Here is a 16033-nt window from a genome sequence, read left to right on the forward strand (position 1 = left end):
TATGCTGTGTTCTTTTTTTTTTTTTTTTGACAAATTGCAGATGGAAAGATTTTCTGTAAGTCAAAAACACCTGTAAATGCAGGCGTCTAATAACATGTATTCTATAAACCATATTGAATCTTATCTGATTTCCTCTGTGTCCTATTTAGCAAACTTTGTTCTCGCTACTGTGGAACCAGAATAATTGGTTGAATCAGAAAAATGCAGTCTTGAAAGGAGGTTTACAAATAACATATAAATAGATTCTTCGTGAGCTTGGACTGGAGATTTCACTAATCTTACTCCGACAAAGTTAGGAGCACTACTTTAACTAAAAGTTTGGGTGAATAACAACTTTTGTACCTGGCATAGAAACTTCCAATAATATCTTGATTGAGAGGCCACTACCTTATTGATCACTGTCTCATGTAAAGGGACACTTACAACTGTGTTAGTTATTAAGATCTGGGTCCAATCAGTGTTCAAGAGTTGGCACAAAAATGGAGGAAAAAAGCTTGGTATTTGCACAAGGTGTCCCTCAAAAGGTTATCTGTCATCAAACATATGATACAAACTCCATAGCCAATTAGCCAGCATAGGGAACCCTATTTGTAGACTAAGTTCTTATGTGCACAATTTTCATTTTATTTCTGTGGTTCAAGAGTTGGGGATAGATGGATGTCTATTTCTGGTCCATGTGTATTTTGCATCCATAAGCCCATTCCTAAATCTAGTCCACCCTGTTTACATGTCAATCTGCATTTTAAAGCAATGTATGAAAATTCACATTTACTGACGTTTTCTCCCCAACAAAACATGCATTTCTGTCCGTATAGTCTCCTAAAACACATTTTATATGCATTTTGACATAAATTAAACATATTCTTATATTCATCTAAACATTTTAATGCATATTTTGATACATTTTCTGAGCCAACAACAGTATCCCTAATGGAAAACGGAAGGATATCTCTAATGCAGGCATCCCCAAACTTGGCCCTCCAAATGTTTTGGCACTACAGTTCCCATCATCCCTGACCATTGGTCCTGTTAGCTAGGGGTGATGGGAGTTGTAGTCCCAAAACATCTGGAGGGCCGAGTTTGGGGATGCCTCCTCTAATGCATGCATTAGCAACTTAATACAGTTTCCTACATGTGCCACCTTTAAGAGAAACATCTATGACTCAGAGGTGTGGTCTGGCTGAAGGAGCTGGTTACTGATCAGTGTAGGCTCCTGGGCCTCATCAAGAATGAAGTTTAATTTGCCATTAACTCAGCTTGTAGAGTTCCTATAAAAGCAGCAGAAGACAATGCAACAACTACATTACAATCTTATGTATTCATCTGGGAAGTGGGGATCAGGTTGGTGTGCTTAATAAATGTTGAATGAAACCATAGAGTATAGCATCCCTAAGCAGTAGCAGTGTGTGGTTTAATGTACATGTCTTAATTTTCCATTACAGTGATTTCTTGGTTCATTTTTTTTCTTGTAGCACACATAATTTCAGTTATGTTTTGTAAAATGTGATTGGTCAAAATGTTTACATCTCTGAAATCCTTCATCATATAAACAAAACGTTAGTTGATGCTGTAGATACTTTAAATATGTCAAAATGGAATCACAGGCTTTTCTGTCCTGCTGAAATTTAATTGCGATCAACATTTTAATTTAATAGAATGTAAGGAATTTAGGCTCTGTTTCAAAGAGTTGTGCTGCTGGCTCTGTGCACTTAAGTGAGACTTTGGGTTACCATTAGTATCACAACTGTTTTATGGGGCGGGAAAGAGAAAAAATCCCAGTGCTATGCATACCTAAAGGCCCAAGTTTTTCTTCTTGAATTGCACATTAGAGAAAGGGTTAATGCACTGGTCTGATATAGCCATATTCTCATTTCCCCTTGAATTCTTGGAATATGCTACCTCCACAGTATTAAAATTTATTTGCAACAGTTTAATGCAATTTTTTTGGTGCTGCTGCTTAATATTCTTTATCGATCTTGAAAAGGAGAGAAATTCAATTACTTTCTCTCCAGAAGTATCCTACTTATTACCCCTTTGTTGCTTAGGTTAATAATGAGTATGTCCAAGCAAGGACTGGAAAACAGAAATCAATTTGTGGCCACAATTCATTTTTGAGAATCTCTAGGGGCTGCTGTATTCCTGAACCCTTAACCATGGCTTTTTCTTCCTGCCCAATACAAACTTGGTGATTTTTGCTACTCAAAAATCCACTGTTAGTATTATTCTTTGCTCAAAATTTGCCTGTGGAGCCTTCACACGAACCATGGATGCTTCTCCCTTTCTAAACAGCTTTCTTGCCCCACAGATCCATTAGATTGGCCTTTAGAATGTCCCACTGGGTAATCTTGACCCAGATGACTGCTTAGCTTAATCTTATTTGTAATCTGTACCATAGTCTTCAGAGTATCCCAGCATAAAATTGTCAGTTGACACGCTCACCACCTTTCCCTTCCATGTACCTCATCTTTCTATCTCTTTATCTCAAATATTTATATCCTGCCTCTTAATCACGGGGATTCTTCAGATGGCTCACAATACCACAAAACAATCAAGGAAAATTCAAGCAGATAAACACACACAACAAATTCAGTTCAGAAGCATGCACCAGATGCTATTAAAAACCAAAGCAAAAAGCAGAAATTTAACCCCCCCAAATTATTGGGGGGGAAGCCTTATGGTTTGGTGAAGGCCCTGACTCTTGTTGCTATCCTCACCACCTCAGAGGATGGGGCACTGGATAGATACCACCTCAAAAGGGGCTGAATAGTTCAGCAAGTTCATGTAAGTAGTTAGTCCTTCAAGTTCCTGTCCAAATCATTTTCAAGTCCTCTATACTTATTCCCAGTACTCAGAATTTATCTTTCCCCTTAATATGCAATTTAACATAGATTCATCAACCAGGGTTAATATTTCAGTAGTGCATCGCCTAATAAAGTGAGTAACACTTTGGTCTGACTTCTGGACAGATAATTTTATTCACGTTTTCTCTTTGTTCTCTTCTAGGTTACACAACAGAATCCTCTGAAGTGATTATAAAAATGAAGAACTCCAGATCATTTCTCTGTCTTGGAACCTACATTTTAAAGGAATATATTTAAATCTCAAGAAGAATCTATTCTCTCACATACCTAAATTTGTTTAATTTTGATGAAAGGACAATGAGCTCCTTTTGCTTTTTGTGTCTCTTCGCTCTGTACAGTGAAATCCCACTCTCCTCATTTTGTTCAATGGGAAAAACCTGAACTCATCATCATCAACTTAAAAACAAAATTTTGTATGTCCAGATCAAGTATAATGTGCCTCTAATACATTGCCATATTATTTTCAGTAGTTGCCATCTATTTTGGTTAGTCTGGTTTTTTTTTTTTTTGAAAAAATACTGATTTGACAAAGTTTCTTGATTGCTTGTAGAAAGTGACTTTCATCCATTTGAAATGGCTCCTTACACCAATTCTTTAATGGTACTAATATGAAGCATTGCATCCAACATTGCATAGCATTGTTATCAAATGACTTGCACAGACAGTGTTTCAAGTGCCAGCGGCCAACTCACAGTATTAAAGAGTGTCCTCCTCTGTGCAGAGATAAAAATAAAGTTCTGTTGCACGTGGATAGCAAACAGATGAACTTGCTTGCAGTGCTAGAAGTAAGGACTTATCACAGTGAAAGCTGGACTGGATTGTTTTGCTTGAAGAAAGGAAAACTATGCAGTTTAATGTTTGGATTATTAATTATGATGCTAGTGATGGCATCCTATATACTGACTGGAGCTAAACGTGGCCTCTTGCTGATGCAGCCAGCACTACGATATGGAGCTTTTACTAGCAGTTCAAACTTAATGGACAATGAGAGCCTCTGTGATATGAAAGACCATTACCAAACATCTAAAATGAATATTTCATATGCAAAGGATTATCCAAGCATTAAAGTAATTATTGACACAATTACTACAAACATTGAGTTTATAACTAGACATCTTCCAGACTTAGAAGATTTGAAGAAACAAGAGATGCATGTGAGTATACAAGAGGGAGAACTATTGATTTAAAAATGGTAACCTTGACCATTACTCTCTGTAGTATCTAGTCAACACCAATACAGTGATGCCATTATAAGCCAATGCACTCTTAAGTTAACACTCATTGAGGAATCAAGGCAGATGCACTTCAGTTTAGGTTAACATTGACATTTAGCAATGCGTTGGGACTCCCTATCAGTTGTATAGCTGCTTCTCTTCATTCATGCTTTTGATATGACCCAGTAGTAGATATGATTGAGAACAATAGATAGTCTCAGAAACTGGAACACACATGTTGGAGCCTAGGGAAAGCCACTGTGGTGCTTTATAACTTTCCTCTGGAAATATGGGAAGATCAGATCAAACAGTGAGGTAGTTACTGTAGCTGGATGATCATAGACATTCTGCTGGTCAGATCAGACCCTTAAATGAAGTGATTTTTATCAATTGTATATACAATAGACTCACAAGTTGCACAGGTCCATTCTGGAGGATTGTGAGTAAAGCCAAAATTGCGTATAGTCAGAAAAATCCCAAAACTGCCCCAGTGTGACGCTTCCTACCATTCTGAAGCTGGTGTTGCATGAAACCATGAAACCAGGCTTACTGGGTTGTGGGAAGGTCTCATGCAGGCTCTGGGAGCTTCCATGGAATCTCATGAAATTTCAGATGGCCCCATGGAATCTTGAGGGAGCCTCCCAGAGTCTGCTGTTATGGGATTAAGGGGGCTACTTGTGCGTAAGCGTTTAAGCCCTCCAGGCTCTGCAAATCAGTTTCTAAACTCTCTCAGTCCGCGGAGCCATGGGTGAGTAGACAAACACGTCGTCTAAGAAGGCCACACAGTTCTTATAGAGCAAAGGTCCCAGGACGTGATGCATGAAGGATTGGAAACAGGCTGAGCCCCCTGTAGTCCGAAGGGCATAACGAGATACTCAAAGGCCCCCAAGGGGGTGAACATGGTGGTCTTCCATTCATCCCCCTTCCTCATTCGTATCAGGTTATACGCTCCCCTCAGGTCCAGCTTGGTAAAAATCTTTCCCTTCCTCACCCTGGTCGTCAATCCTGGGCATGGGAAAGGCCACTGGTTCTGACACCGAATTGACGGCCCGGAAGTCCATGACCAACCTGGGTTTACTAGAGTCTTTTTTGTCCACAAAAAACACTGGGCTGCCCCCCACCGCTCTTGACTCCCTGATGAACCCTCTTTTCAGGTTCTTGTCTATGAACTCCCTTAACTCCTGCATCTCCCTGTCCGACATGGCGTACAGTTTGCCCACTGGTAGCTGGGCTCCCGGGAGTAAGTTAATTTGACAGTCAAAGGGTCTATGTGGGGGCAGTCTATCTGCTTCCTTCTCGCTAAAGACTTCGCTCAGGTCTGCGTATTGTCGTGGTATTTCACCCTCCTTCCCCATTGCCGTCCCGGCAAGGCTTGCCCTAGCCAGCCCCTGAAGTTTTCTTCCCTTGCAGTGCTCTAAGCAGTGAGCGGACCCAAAAGAGACTGTTCGCTGGTGCCATCCCACTAGCGGATCATGTAACGCCAGCCAGCTCATTCCCAATATGATGGGAGGCCCTGCCAGGGTGGCTACATGAAAAGCAATGACTTCCGTGTGCCTTGCCACCCTCATTGTCATGGGAACCGTCTGCTGGGTTACTTCTCCCCCCAGGAGTTCCCTCCCATCAATCGTGGTCACCTGCAAGGAACTACCTAAGGGCAGTGTCTGTATCTGGTGCTCTGACGCAAACTCCTTACTCATAAAATTGCAGGAGCTGCCTGAGTCTAGCAGGGCTTTTATAATGAGTGGATGTCCGTTGGGCAGCTCTAGCAGCACCTCTATGGCAAGGGATGCTCGGGGGGGGGTTCAGGCTTGGGCACATTCACTGCTCCTTGGCCTGGCTGCTGTGCCCTGCCGCTGGCAGCCAAGCGTTGGCTTTTACCTGCTCCTTAACCACCTCCTCCTCACTCCCAACAGCCCCCACCATTCCTTGCCATCCCTTCCTTTGTGGGCAGACCCTGGCAAAATGTCCGGGCTGTAGGCAGAGGAAACATTTTTTGGCGCTCTTTCCCTCCTCCTTCCGCCCTTCGTTGACATTTGAAGTTCCGCGCGCGTGCGCACCCCCAATCTCCATCGGTTCCACTGACGGGGAAGGTTGCTCCGGCATCTCAGGAATGCGGAAATCATTCCAACGCTCTCCTCTCCCTTCCTGCTTCTCCAGCGCCCTCGCCTCCTGGCGCGCTCCAATCGCAAGCGCTGCCTTAGTCAGCTGATCCATGGAGTCTGGACGGGGCGCACGGGAAAGTTTGTCTTTCACCGCTGGGGCTAGGCCTTCTTCAAATAGCATTTGAATTGGCTCCGAAGATAGGTCCCACCCCAATTTATGTATAAGCATGGTAAATTGTGTCCAATACTCCCAGACGGATTGATTTCCCTGTTTGCACGCCATTAACTGCCTGCGTACCACCCCCTGTTCGATCTGGCTGGAAAACATCGAGTCCATCGCGATAAAGAATTTCCTCAAGTCCTTTAAGGCGTCATTATTTGCTGCCATCAGGGGTCTCACCCAGTCTCTCGCCCCCCCCCCTCGAGGTGACCAATCACAAAAGCCACTCTCGATTCCTCATCGGCAAAGTCATCAAACTGCAGATTCAGGGCGTACTGCATCTCTGTTTTAAAGGATTGGTAATTCCGTGGGTCACCCCCGAATTTCTGTACCAACCCAGGTACCTTCCTTGCGATGGGGGTGGGTTTTCCCTGCGCATCCTGAGCTCTCCTTTCCTCGAGCCGCGCCGTGAGCAGTGCCAGCTGGTGTTCCAAAGCCCTGTTTCTCTCCTCCAGAGTTGGACCCGCTCCAGCTCCTCCTCCTGCTCCTCCGACTCCGTCCGGGTTGCTCATGATGCCTCTCCTTCGCACAAGTAGCGTCAAAGACTGACGGATTGATGTTATGGGATTAAGGGGGCTACTCGTGCATAAGCGTTTAAGCCCTCCAAGCTCTGCAAATCAGTTTCTAAACTCTCCCAGTCCGCGGAGCCATGGGTGCATGGCTACCTCAATCGCTGGCAGAATCCGTCAGTGGGCGCTTCCGGAATTTACGCCAACATAAGAATTCCTTAACGGAAACTCTCCGTCTGGATTCTCTGCGTGACAGTTTCCTGCGCGGAGTAGGCGTCCCCAGCGGAGGTCCTGAGCCCTCCCCGCTGTTCTCACTGGAAGCATCTTGGAGCCATCCCTCCGCCTGAGTTTCTGCAGGAACTCTCCCTCTCCCCCTGCTGGTTCCTTCCTCAGCATCTGAGGGTCTCTTAGCCTCCTTGAGCCCTTCCACCACCTGACTCTCCGATGGCAGTTCCCTGACACCTAGTAAGCAAGTATGAGAACTTAAAAGCTCTTTTCATGTTGACAAAGCCCATCACGGAAAGAGATTTTAAGATTTCCTCCTTGCATGCATCTAATTTGTGCAATTGCTGCTATATAAATACCAGACATGAAAACTGGCTTATCACTACATGCTTTCTCATAATTTTACTGGTGTACAGGAAACAGAGATGTGGTTGCCACTGCTATTGGTAAATCAGACCTGAAGAGAGTGAACACAGAAAGTTCTAAGAATACTTTATCTAGATAAGTCTAATTCTTCCAAGAAGGTTTCTTATGTGCAGTTTATAGATGCTCAGGAATGTAGAGTGTTAACAGATGTTTGGGAGTATGTGGGAAGAGAAAATTATTGGATGGAGACACGCTTAAAGGTCCATATGAACACTTTGAAGCACAATCTACTCCTTAGACTTTTAGGGCTCTAAAATGCTAAAATAATTCTGAGGGATTTCAGGAAGGTATAGAACTTATGTTAAACAACTGGAAGTCAGTGTTTTTTTACAATGAAAGTGGTTCAGTTTTATTAACGAAACCTGAACATTAATTTGATCTGTGTATTTCATTTTCATTTAAACCAGTGTTTCCTAATTATTAATTCCTTGCACGCATATCTTCCAGTTTGCATAATATTATTGGACTTGCACATTTCAATAACCTTAAGCCAGGTTTTCCAGTGTTCACAATACCAAGCTGAGATACTCTCTTAGGTGTGACTGTTTAGGTTCACTATTAAGATTGGTGAACTATATCCTTCCTATGTGATATCAAGTGAAGCTCAATATGTACTTCTTTGGTTCACTTAGATAAGCATTGAACTAGTGTTATTGTGAGTGATTGCCTGGGAATTGAAATCCTGGAGACCTGCGGTCAGTCAGTAGAGACAGAACCAAACTAGATGAAAAAATTGTCTGATTTGGTATAAGGAAGATTCCTATGTTCCCAACCATTCCATACATCTCTGAATTAGTTCCATATAAACCACAAGAGTCACTTGGTGATCTCCCAAGGATTTCTGTTATTGCTTTGGCTCTGAAAATTCACCTTGGTTTTCCTTTACCCTATAATTCATCCAATAAATTAATCTATGACTATTATTGAAGCCATTGGTATACTGTCCAGTAGTATCATAACCCTATACAACACAAACTTGTGTCTTTAGTAGGTCATGATATTGCTGTAGGATGCTATAGTGGAAGCAACATGAGAGTGACCTATGTGAAGTCAGACGCCCAGGTAGCAGAATGCTTGATTATCATTATGTGGTGTTTCTTTTACGTTTGTGCAGGGATATGACCATGTTGGAAGCAGTGTGTGAATCGCTGTGCAAACTCATTACAGATATAGCTCAGGGTGACAGTTTCTACAACTGTAGCATCAGGTCTTCTGTTCTCAGTTGCCCATGCTAAAACAAGATGAAAAGCAGAAATAACAAAAGCAAAATGTGAAAACTGTTGCAAATAGTCTTCAATATGTCTCCTACTGTGCAGGAACTAAAGACCAGACTCTCATTAAGAATTCACTCTGCAGTTAACTTACAGGTACAATGAAGTACTGTACAGTGCCTACACAGAAATAAGTCTCTTCATATTTAATGGGGATTACTCCCAGGTAAAAGTAGTACATGATTTCAGCCTAGGCTTCGATTATGGGCTAGCATTGGAGAAAGCTGTGTGGAAGGCAAAAATTCAACAGATTAAGTGCAAGTATGGGGAAAGATATTCACATTCTAGCTGTCAGACACTTTATCACGCAAAACATATACAAATCTGTGGTCTCTTTTGTGAGTAGGTCAATGTGGCCAATCCATATACAGTATACTGGACCCAGAAAATCCTGTTGGCCCTTTTGATTGTAGTCTAGGGGTGTATAATCTCAAGATCTGAGGGCTGAATGCAGCATTCAGGTCACTCTGCCTGTCCCTCCTACATCCCTTTTCTAGCCACACACCCCACCAGTCCTGGTTTGCACCCTTCTTGAATCCCTTTCCCTGCAGGAAATGCATCCTTGAACTTTGATAATGCTGTTTGCTTGTCTGGATGGATGAGTGTGTGTGTGAATGTGTATAGAAACTAGCCTACTGTACAATGGTAAAATTCACATTTCTTGCTCCATCTACTTTTGCTTCTGGTACCACCCAACACTGGCATGTGGGTCCCAGAAGTCCCTTGAGCTAAAAAAGGTTCCCAACCCCCCCTCATATTTAATAGAGTGGTTGCTATGCAGAAGCTTTTGTAGAGAATTGCTGTGTTAGGTAGTGTGTGCTGCTTTTCTCAAATTATTCCTTCTGTTGATGCATTATAATTTTGTTATACATAGATGAATTCCATCTGCTCTAGGAATTAATTTCTTAAAATACAATTCTATCTATGCAAGTCTGCATAGATGCAATATTTAGGTTTAGATAACCATATCACTTCTTTTTGTGTTTAAGAAGTTTAGTATATTCCTCTTCTGTGCCAGTTCTACATATCCTCCTGGTCTTATATCTGTGCAACAGCATAGGCTATCGGAACATTAAAATGTCTAGAATGTGTAAACAATAGGATTATCATAACCAGAAGTGCTACCATGTTCTTTGTTTCCTGCCTTAATGAGAGCTTTTATTCTCTGTTTTGCAGATGTTCTCCGTAATTCCTAACAAGTTTCTTCCAAACAGCAAGAATCCTTGTTGGTATGAAGAATACAAAGGAAACACTACTAGGGATCCTTATGCTACAAACTCATATGCATTGTATTCCAAACGTTTTCGGACAATATTTGATTACCTTAGAAAGGTGTTTTGGAGCCATTTGTATCATTACAAGGAGAAGCACTACCGGCTACGCTGCCTTCCCCATTTCTACATCATAGGCCAGCCAAAGTGCGGAACAACAGACCTTTATGATAGGCTCAGGTTACATCCTGATGTGAGATTCTCAGCAATTAAGGAGCCTCACTGGTGGACAAGGAAAAGGTTTGGTGAGTAAACACACTATCTGACACAGAGTTGTTTTTGCAGAAATGAATTCTTAAATCTTCCTTTGGAAGCAGCATCTCTTCATTTTTAAGTTTCTCCATTCCTAGTTAGCAGTAGACCTAATGCTGGAAACCAATAGGTCTAGCCTTAATGTCTGTATCTGTGGCAAATTGCCTTGGATACACACTGGAAGTGCACGTAACAAGCCCCCAAATCAGAAGCCTAATATAGAGAAGCCTATCAGCTGGATTGGTATAAACAATAGCCTGCCCTAACCTAATATTAATTAATTGATCTATATAATGCCCAGGTTGCTTGTCAGCTGTGTGCAGAACAAGTTTTAACATTGCACAAATTTATAATAAGCTGTCATCAGCTAGAAAAACCTAGGATGGGTAGCACTGTTTGTTGTTTGGTCATAAGCAGATATCTATACAAATCTGCCTTTTTGTGTAGTTCTTTCAAAATACCTGCTCTGGCTTAGGTAAAAGAGTTGATGCTAAAAATCCATTTCAGACAGTACCTTGCAGTAACATGAGAGCTGCTTTTCTTTTTGACAATTCCATGTGGCTTGATCAATACCAGCTTTAGTGGGGCTCTTGGCCCCCAGGGACTCTCACCCTTTAACCTTGAAAGTGACAGGTATATGCAGCAGCATCATAAAAGGGGGTGCAGTTTAGTGAGCAGGTTCTGCTAGTCTCCACTGTTTTAAGCCCCCTCTTAGTATGTGAGGTCCCTGTGTAGGAGTAGTTTATTTTGTGGAGTTAATATGCTGGGTGCTTCAGCTGCTAAGGCTGTAGTGCTGGAGAGTCAGTGGTTTTCATTTGCCCAAAGCAAAGGGCAGCTGCCCATGGAGCTCTGGTACTGGGCCTATGGCTGGTATATGGATGATCCAGCCACAAGGATAAGGCAGATTGCATGGGTTTTCCCTTGGAAGAAAGGTGCCAGTTGCATAGAATAATAGAGCTGTAAGGGACTGCAAGGGTCATCTAGTCCAGCAGCCTGAAATGCAGGAATATTTTGCCCAACATGGGGCTCGAACCCATGAGATTAAGAGTCTTGTGTTCTACCATCTGAGCTATCTCAGAATACAGGCATGTGTGATTAGCCTGCCCAGATGCTTCAGCTGCATAGTGTTGTACAACAGAGCTTGACTCCACAGTCTGTATTGGCCTGGTTTGAAAGGTGAAGAGACTTAGTGCTAGTTCCCATCTGATGATGAGCTCATTCAAGGACATAGTGACAACAGTTTCTAATATCTACCTTGCTTGAGTGCCAGTTTGGCAGGAGTGAGAGTTGGAAGCAATTACAATGATTATCTGAAAGCAGGACCAGCGTCAGCACCTGGAATCCTTGGGCTTCTGCCCGTGGATGTTGACCCTGACGCTGCTACCATTCTGCTGACGGGTTTCCTAGGATTTTTAGTTCAGGAAACAGATTTATTTTTATTTGCTTTCAAGAGTTGCAAGGATTCAAATCTTGAAATATCAAAGCAGTAGAGAATATGTTTTCATTATTTTTTTATTACTGAAAACTGAGCTCCCTCCCTGCCAAGCCTGGTTGTACTCACTTCAGTCTGGTTCTGCTCAGTATGTCTCAAGACACAAGGGAGCAGTTTAGCCTCTATGGATTTTAACACCAGTGTTTTGGCTTATGGTTAGTGATATAGATGGCCTAGTAGGCTGAGGTTTATACCACACAGGGGATAGGTTCAGTTGTGCACGCCTTGTTTTATCTGTCCGGAGACCTCCAAGGGCTTTTGAGGTATATTGATGTCATCACTGCTGTACACTAAAAGCAAGAGGCCTTTATGCCTACTATGCCTGGCACAGCACAAATAAGGTCCTTTGGGCTATTGCTTCAGTAGCATCCAAAAGGAAGGAGGCCATGAAAAACTAATTCAAAGCATGCAGGCCATATACCATGCTTATGTACAGGAGCACTGTGAAGCTTGCAGCCTGCTCAGTATGATTCAGGTACTCACTTCCTTGCCAGTCTATTCACCATCAGGCCTAGATGTGCCAGGACCTAGATATTTTGGGGCAGCTTCACAAACACTGTCATTATAATAAATACCTGTTTAAAACTAGAATACTGTGGGCCTTCTACATAATTCTCTTGGTTGCATTTCCCGGTTCTTTGCTCTGAAGTCTTTGTAGTTTGCTCTGACCTATTCATATCTCCTTATTCATTCATTTCTTTGACTTCTTTGACTCATGGCTCTCGTGCACTTTTCTGCCTAATGGAACAACCATAATCTAGGAAGAGAAAGAGATTCCTTTTATAGGGATCTTCCAAAAATATTATATTGGACCTTCCTTGTGCTCTGTCTGCTTCTGGCTTACTGGGCCGGTTCTATAATACAAAGGTTAAAGGTAAAGGACCCCTGGACGGTTAAGTCCATGCTAATTAGCACTTCCTTATTTAATGTCATCCTGTGGTCTTCTTCATAAGGTTACACCATTTAGATTTGTCACTAAGAGCTTCCCTAGCAAGCACCAAGGTGGCTTCTGTTACTATGTGGCCAGGATGTAAATAGTATTTACACTCATGTGAAATAAATACACAATTATCAATGTCCGTATTTATATACACATATGTATAATTGTAATTATATATTTATTTGTAGTGCTGCCTTTTTCCCTGACAGGAACTCAAGGTGGCTTAAAGAAAAAATAGGAAAAATTTATTCATGTTCATGTACATGTAGACTACAAAGAACTTGCTACATGGAATAGATTATGTAGAAATTAATCATGCAACCATTTTGACTCTTTTTATCATATACTTATTTATTTAGGGTTTTGGACATTTTTTTATTACTGTTAATTTTACAATAAAAAAGAACTTGAAAAAATAATAGAATACAGTGTTTATAAAGTAAGTTGAAAAACAAAATGAGATTGATTTACTGAGAATAAATAAGTTCTTTAAATTTCAGAACATTTCACAGCAGTAGTTGATAATTTGGAGAAAATAAGTTTTTTTTATGGTACTTAACCACATCAGATCCAGTTTGCTATATTGCCATTTTGTCTCTGTCCTGGTTCTTTTGACTTCATTAAAAGAAATTCCCAAATGTTATGTGTCCACTAATTCAATACCAGGTGTTATTTGAGAGCTCTGTTTCTATGCAAGCAGTATTCCTGCTGCAGCTACCATGCAAGAAAATAGTTATTCATGTTACTTCCTTGTTGAACCATCAGTATAATTGAATAACTATCGTATCTTATTTATGATTATGCTATTTGAACAGGGTCTTCCACCAAATAGTCCAAAAGGCAGAGCAGTAAACATCTCTACTATACCACTGTAGATTCCAGGCTTACTTTATTTATTTATTTTTGCTTTCAGGGATAATTCGTCTGAGGGATGGATTTCATGATCGCTACCCAGTGGAAGATTACCTGGACTTGTTTGACTTGGCTGCTCATCAGATTCAGAGTGTGTTGCAGGGGGACACTGCAAAAGACTTCAACAAGATAATTATTGGTACAGAAACTACTGCTTATAGGGGTTTATGTTGCTGGTATGAGACTTGCTTTAATAACATCGGTAGTTATCTGTACTAAGATAAGAGTTCACTGATCTCCTCTGTATCTTAGCAATGTAAGCTAAGTATACGATAGCAAAAATGTGGATAAGGCATTTTATTAGAACAACTTCTGTTGGCAAAAGGGTAATGCAAGCTTTACAACATCATGAAAGTGTGCCTTCAACTAGTAATGAAAAGTTGAGTCTGAAAAGAAGAGCATTATAAATCTGCACCTTGTTTTCAGTGTAAATAGAGGCTGTTTAAAAATGCATTAATATTATTGAGTTATTTATAACACTTTATAGCACCTTGGCAACAATATAGTGTTCAATGCAGCATGCTGTCCATCTAAAATAAAAAATAACTACAAAGAAACACAAACATGCAGAATCAGGCAAAAACTTTGTGGGGAAAAAATACCTTCACTTGCTAGTGAAATCTAGATGCATTCCATCACTATGTCCCACTGATTTAACCACAGCAAATGACATCATATGAAGCAAATAAGCAATCTGATTAACTTGATGGGCATGGAAGAATATATGAGATAACGTATATGGGACTTTAGCTCTATTGTTTCCCTTAGGATCCATTCAGTGCAGGGTTGACCAGATGCCAAAGAGGACAGAGTCCTTACACCTTTAATGGTTGGGTAGGAGAGGCAATTTCAGGTGGTGTAGTTTGCATGAGAAGCTATACCTCCTGAAATATCTGTTTCTACACAATGCTAAAGGCACAGGTTTCCTCTTTTGCATCTGGTCACCCTAATTCAGCAACAGCACTTTGTTTTTTTGGAAGGCAGCGCAGGATAGTTGTAAGTGTGGCATCAGCAGGTCGGAAACAAAGTCTGCTCAGACTCCACAAATGCCTTGGGAAACTTTAGGAAATAAAACTTTTCATGGGATGGAGATGTGATGTTAATAGGAACCTCCACCTGTAATTTCTGCCTGCTGTGCTGCTGTTTAGTTACATAAAGGAACCAAATATAGTGACAATAAACATTTGCTAGGCATAAGAGATGGGATAGGTTGGATTTCCTTCAAGGGACCAATTTATTCTACTGTCTACTGAGACTGGGGAAAGTCTAAGCTGTTGTGACCTACGAAAGTTATTATGACATTATTGACATATCCTGACTTTTTAAATCAAGAAGCTATTAGGCCTCATTATTTTGTTGTGATATGAGCAGGTTCACTGCTCTTTCTATAAACAAATATTGTGCCTCAAGTGCTCTTTCTGTTCTTTTATTATCAAGGACACATACAAGCTACATTTTTTATTTTATCGGTCTCTTGTAAGGGAAAGAATGCTAATTCAAACGGCTAATGTACTTTTTTTGAGCAATTGCCTTTGCAAGGAGCTGAACTTTTTCTTAAGGAAAATGTTTACATGGCCTCTTCTTAATAAAGTTTACAGGAAATCATCTGAATTAATATGCTCATTATAATGAACTTTTTTTATTACCTTGTTAAAAATACAATTTAGTCAAGAATCCATCTATAGGAAATATGAAAATCTGAGATTTTCTTAGGGAGCCACATTATTAAACGTCAAATGATTAAAAAGGAGAGATATAATTAAAACTATAAACATCCCTCTAACTTTACCAGGGAAAGTAATTTTACAATCAAAAACATCTCTGAATCAAATCTTTATTGGGTTGTAATTATATTGCCAGATGAAGCCATGGAGGTTTCAGAAGCCCCACACAAGACATTACCCTTGCAGCTCCAGGCATTTTAGACAGGGTTTATTTATTTTTGATCCTTATTATGATAAATTTACCAGAATGGTTTATGAAAGCACAACATGATTTTTTCCCATTAATCTCTGGCTAAGGACATTAAAGAGCCATTTTTAATGAAAGTAGGCAGTTTCATCATATGTTGTATGCTTTTAGCGTCTATGAAAAATTGGTATATTTTGGAATGTGCTGTTCTCATTTGATATATAAATGCAGCAGCATTTAATTCATCATGGGTTAAATATAGATTCCTCCTCACAAACATTAATTCATGTTGTGGTGCTATGGGGTGGGGGAGAGAGATGATGAAACAATAGAATCATGGAATTTCTGAGTTGGATGGGAAGTCAAGGGGTTATCTAATCTAACCCCCTGAAATGCAGAAATAATAGCTAAAGAATCTGTGACAGAA

General features: G+C 40.8%; 1 protein-coding gene and 1 long non-coding RNA gene across 4 annotated transcripts in view; one reads left to right on the top strand and one right to left on the bottom strand.

Moving 5' to 3' along the window:
• The window catches only part of CHST15 (carbohydrate sulfotransferase 15), a 72241-nt gene that overhangs the window by 41592 nt on the left and 14616 nt on the right, over positions 1-16033 (top strand). For all 3 annotated transcript variants that reach the window (XR_014564933.1, XM_083741404.1, XM_083741405.1), the window contains exons 2-4: positions 3004-4015; positions 10005-10344; positions 13697-13834. Coding sequence is in view for 2 of the 3 variants with exons in the window: in XM_083741404.1 (XP_083597530.1) it covers positions 3470-4015; positions 10005-10344; positions 13697-13834 (1024 nt within the window). In the remaining variant the exon portion in view is untranslated. The remainder of the gene's footprint in view (positions 1-3003; positions 4016-10004; positions 10345-13696; positions 13835-16033) is intronic.
• On the bottom strand, positions 3174-10005 carry LOC310845830. The gene is made up of 2 exons (XR_014564985.1): positions 7369-10005; positions 3174-4723 (listed from the first exon to the last, which is right to left on the bottom strand). It is a non-coding gene; the product is annotated as an uncharacterized lncRNA (long non-coding RNA).

The sequence above is a fragment of the Podarcis gaigeae genome, assembly GCF_964106915.1.
Source record: "Podarcis gaigeae genome assembly, chromosome: 5".
Taxonomy (NCBI): domain Eukaryota; kingdom Metazoa; phylum Chordata; class Lepidosauria; order Squamata; family Lacertidae; genus Podarcis; species Podarcis gaigeae.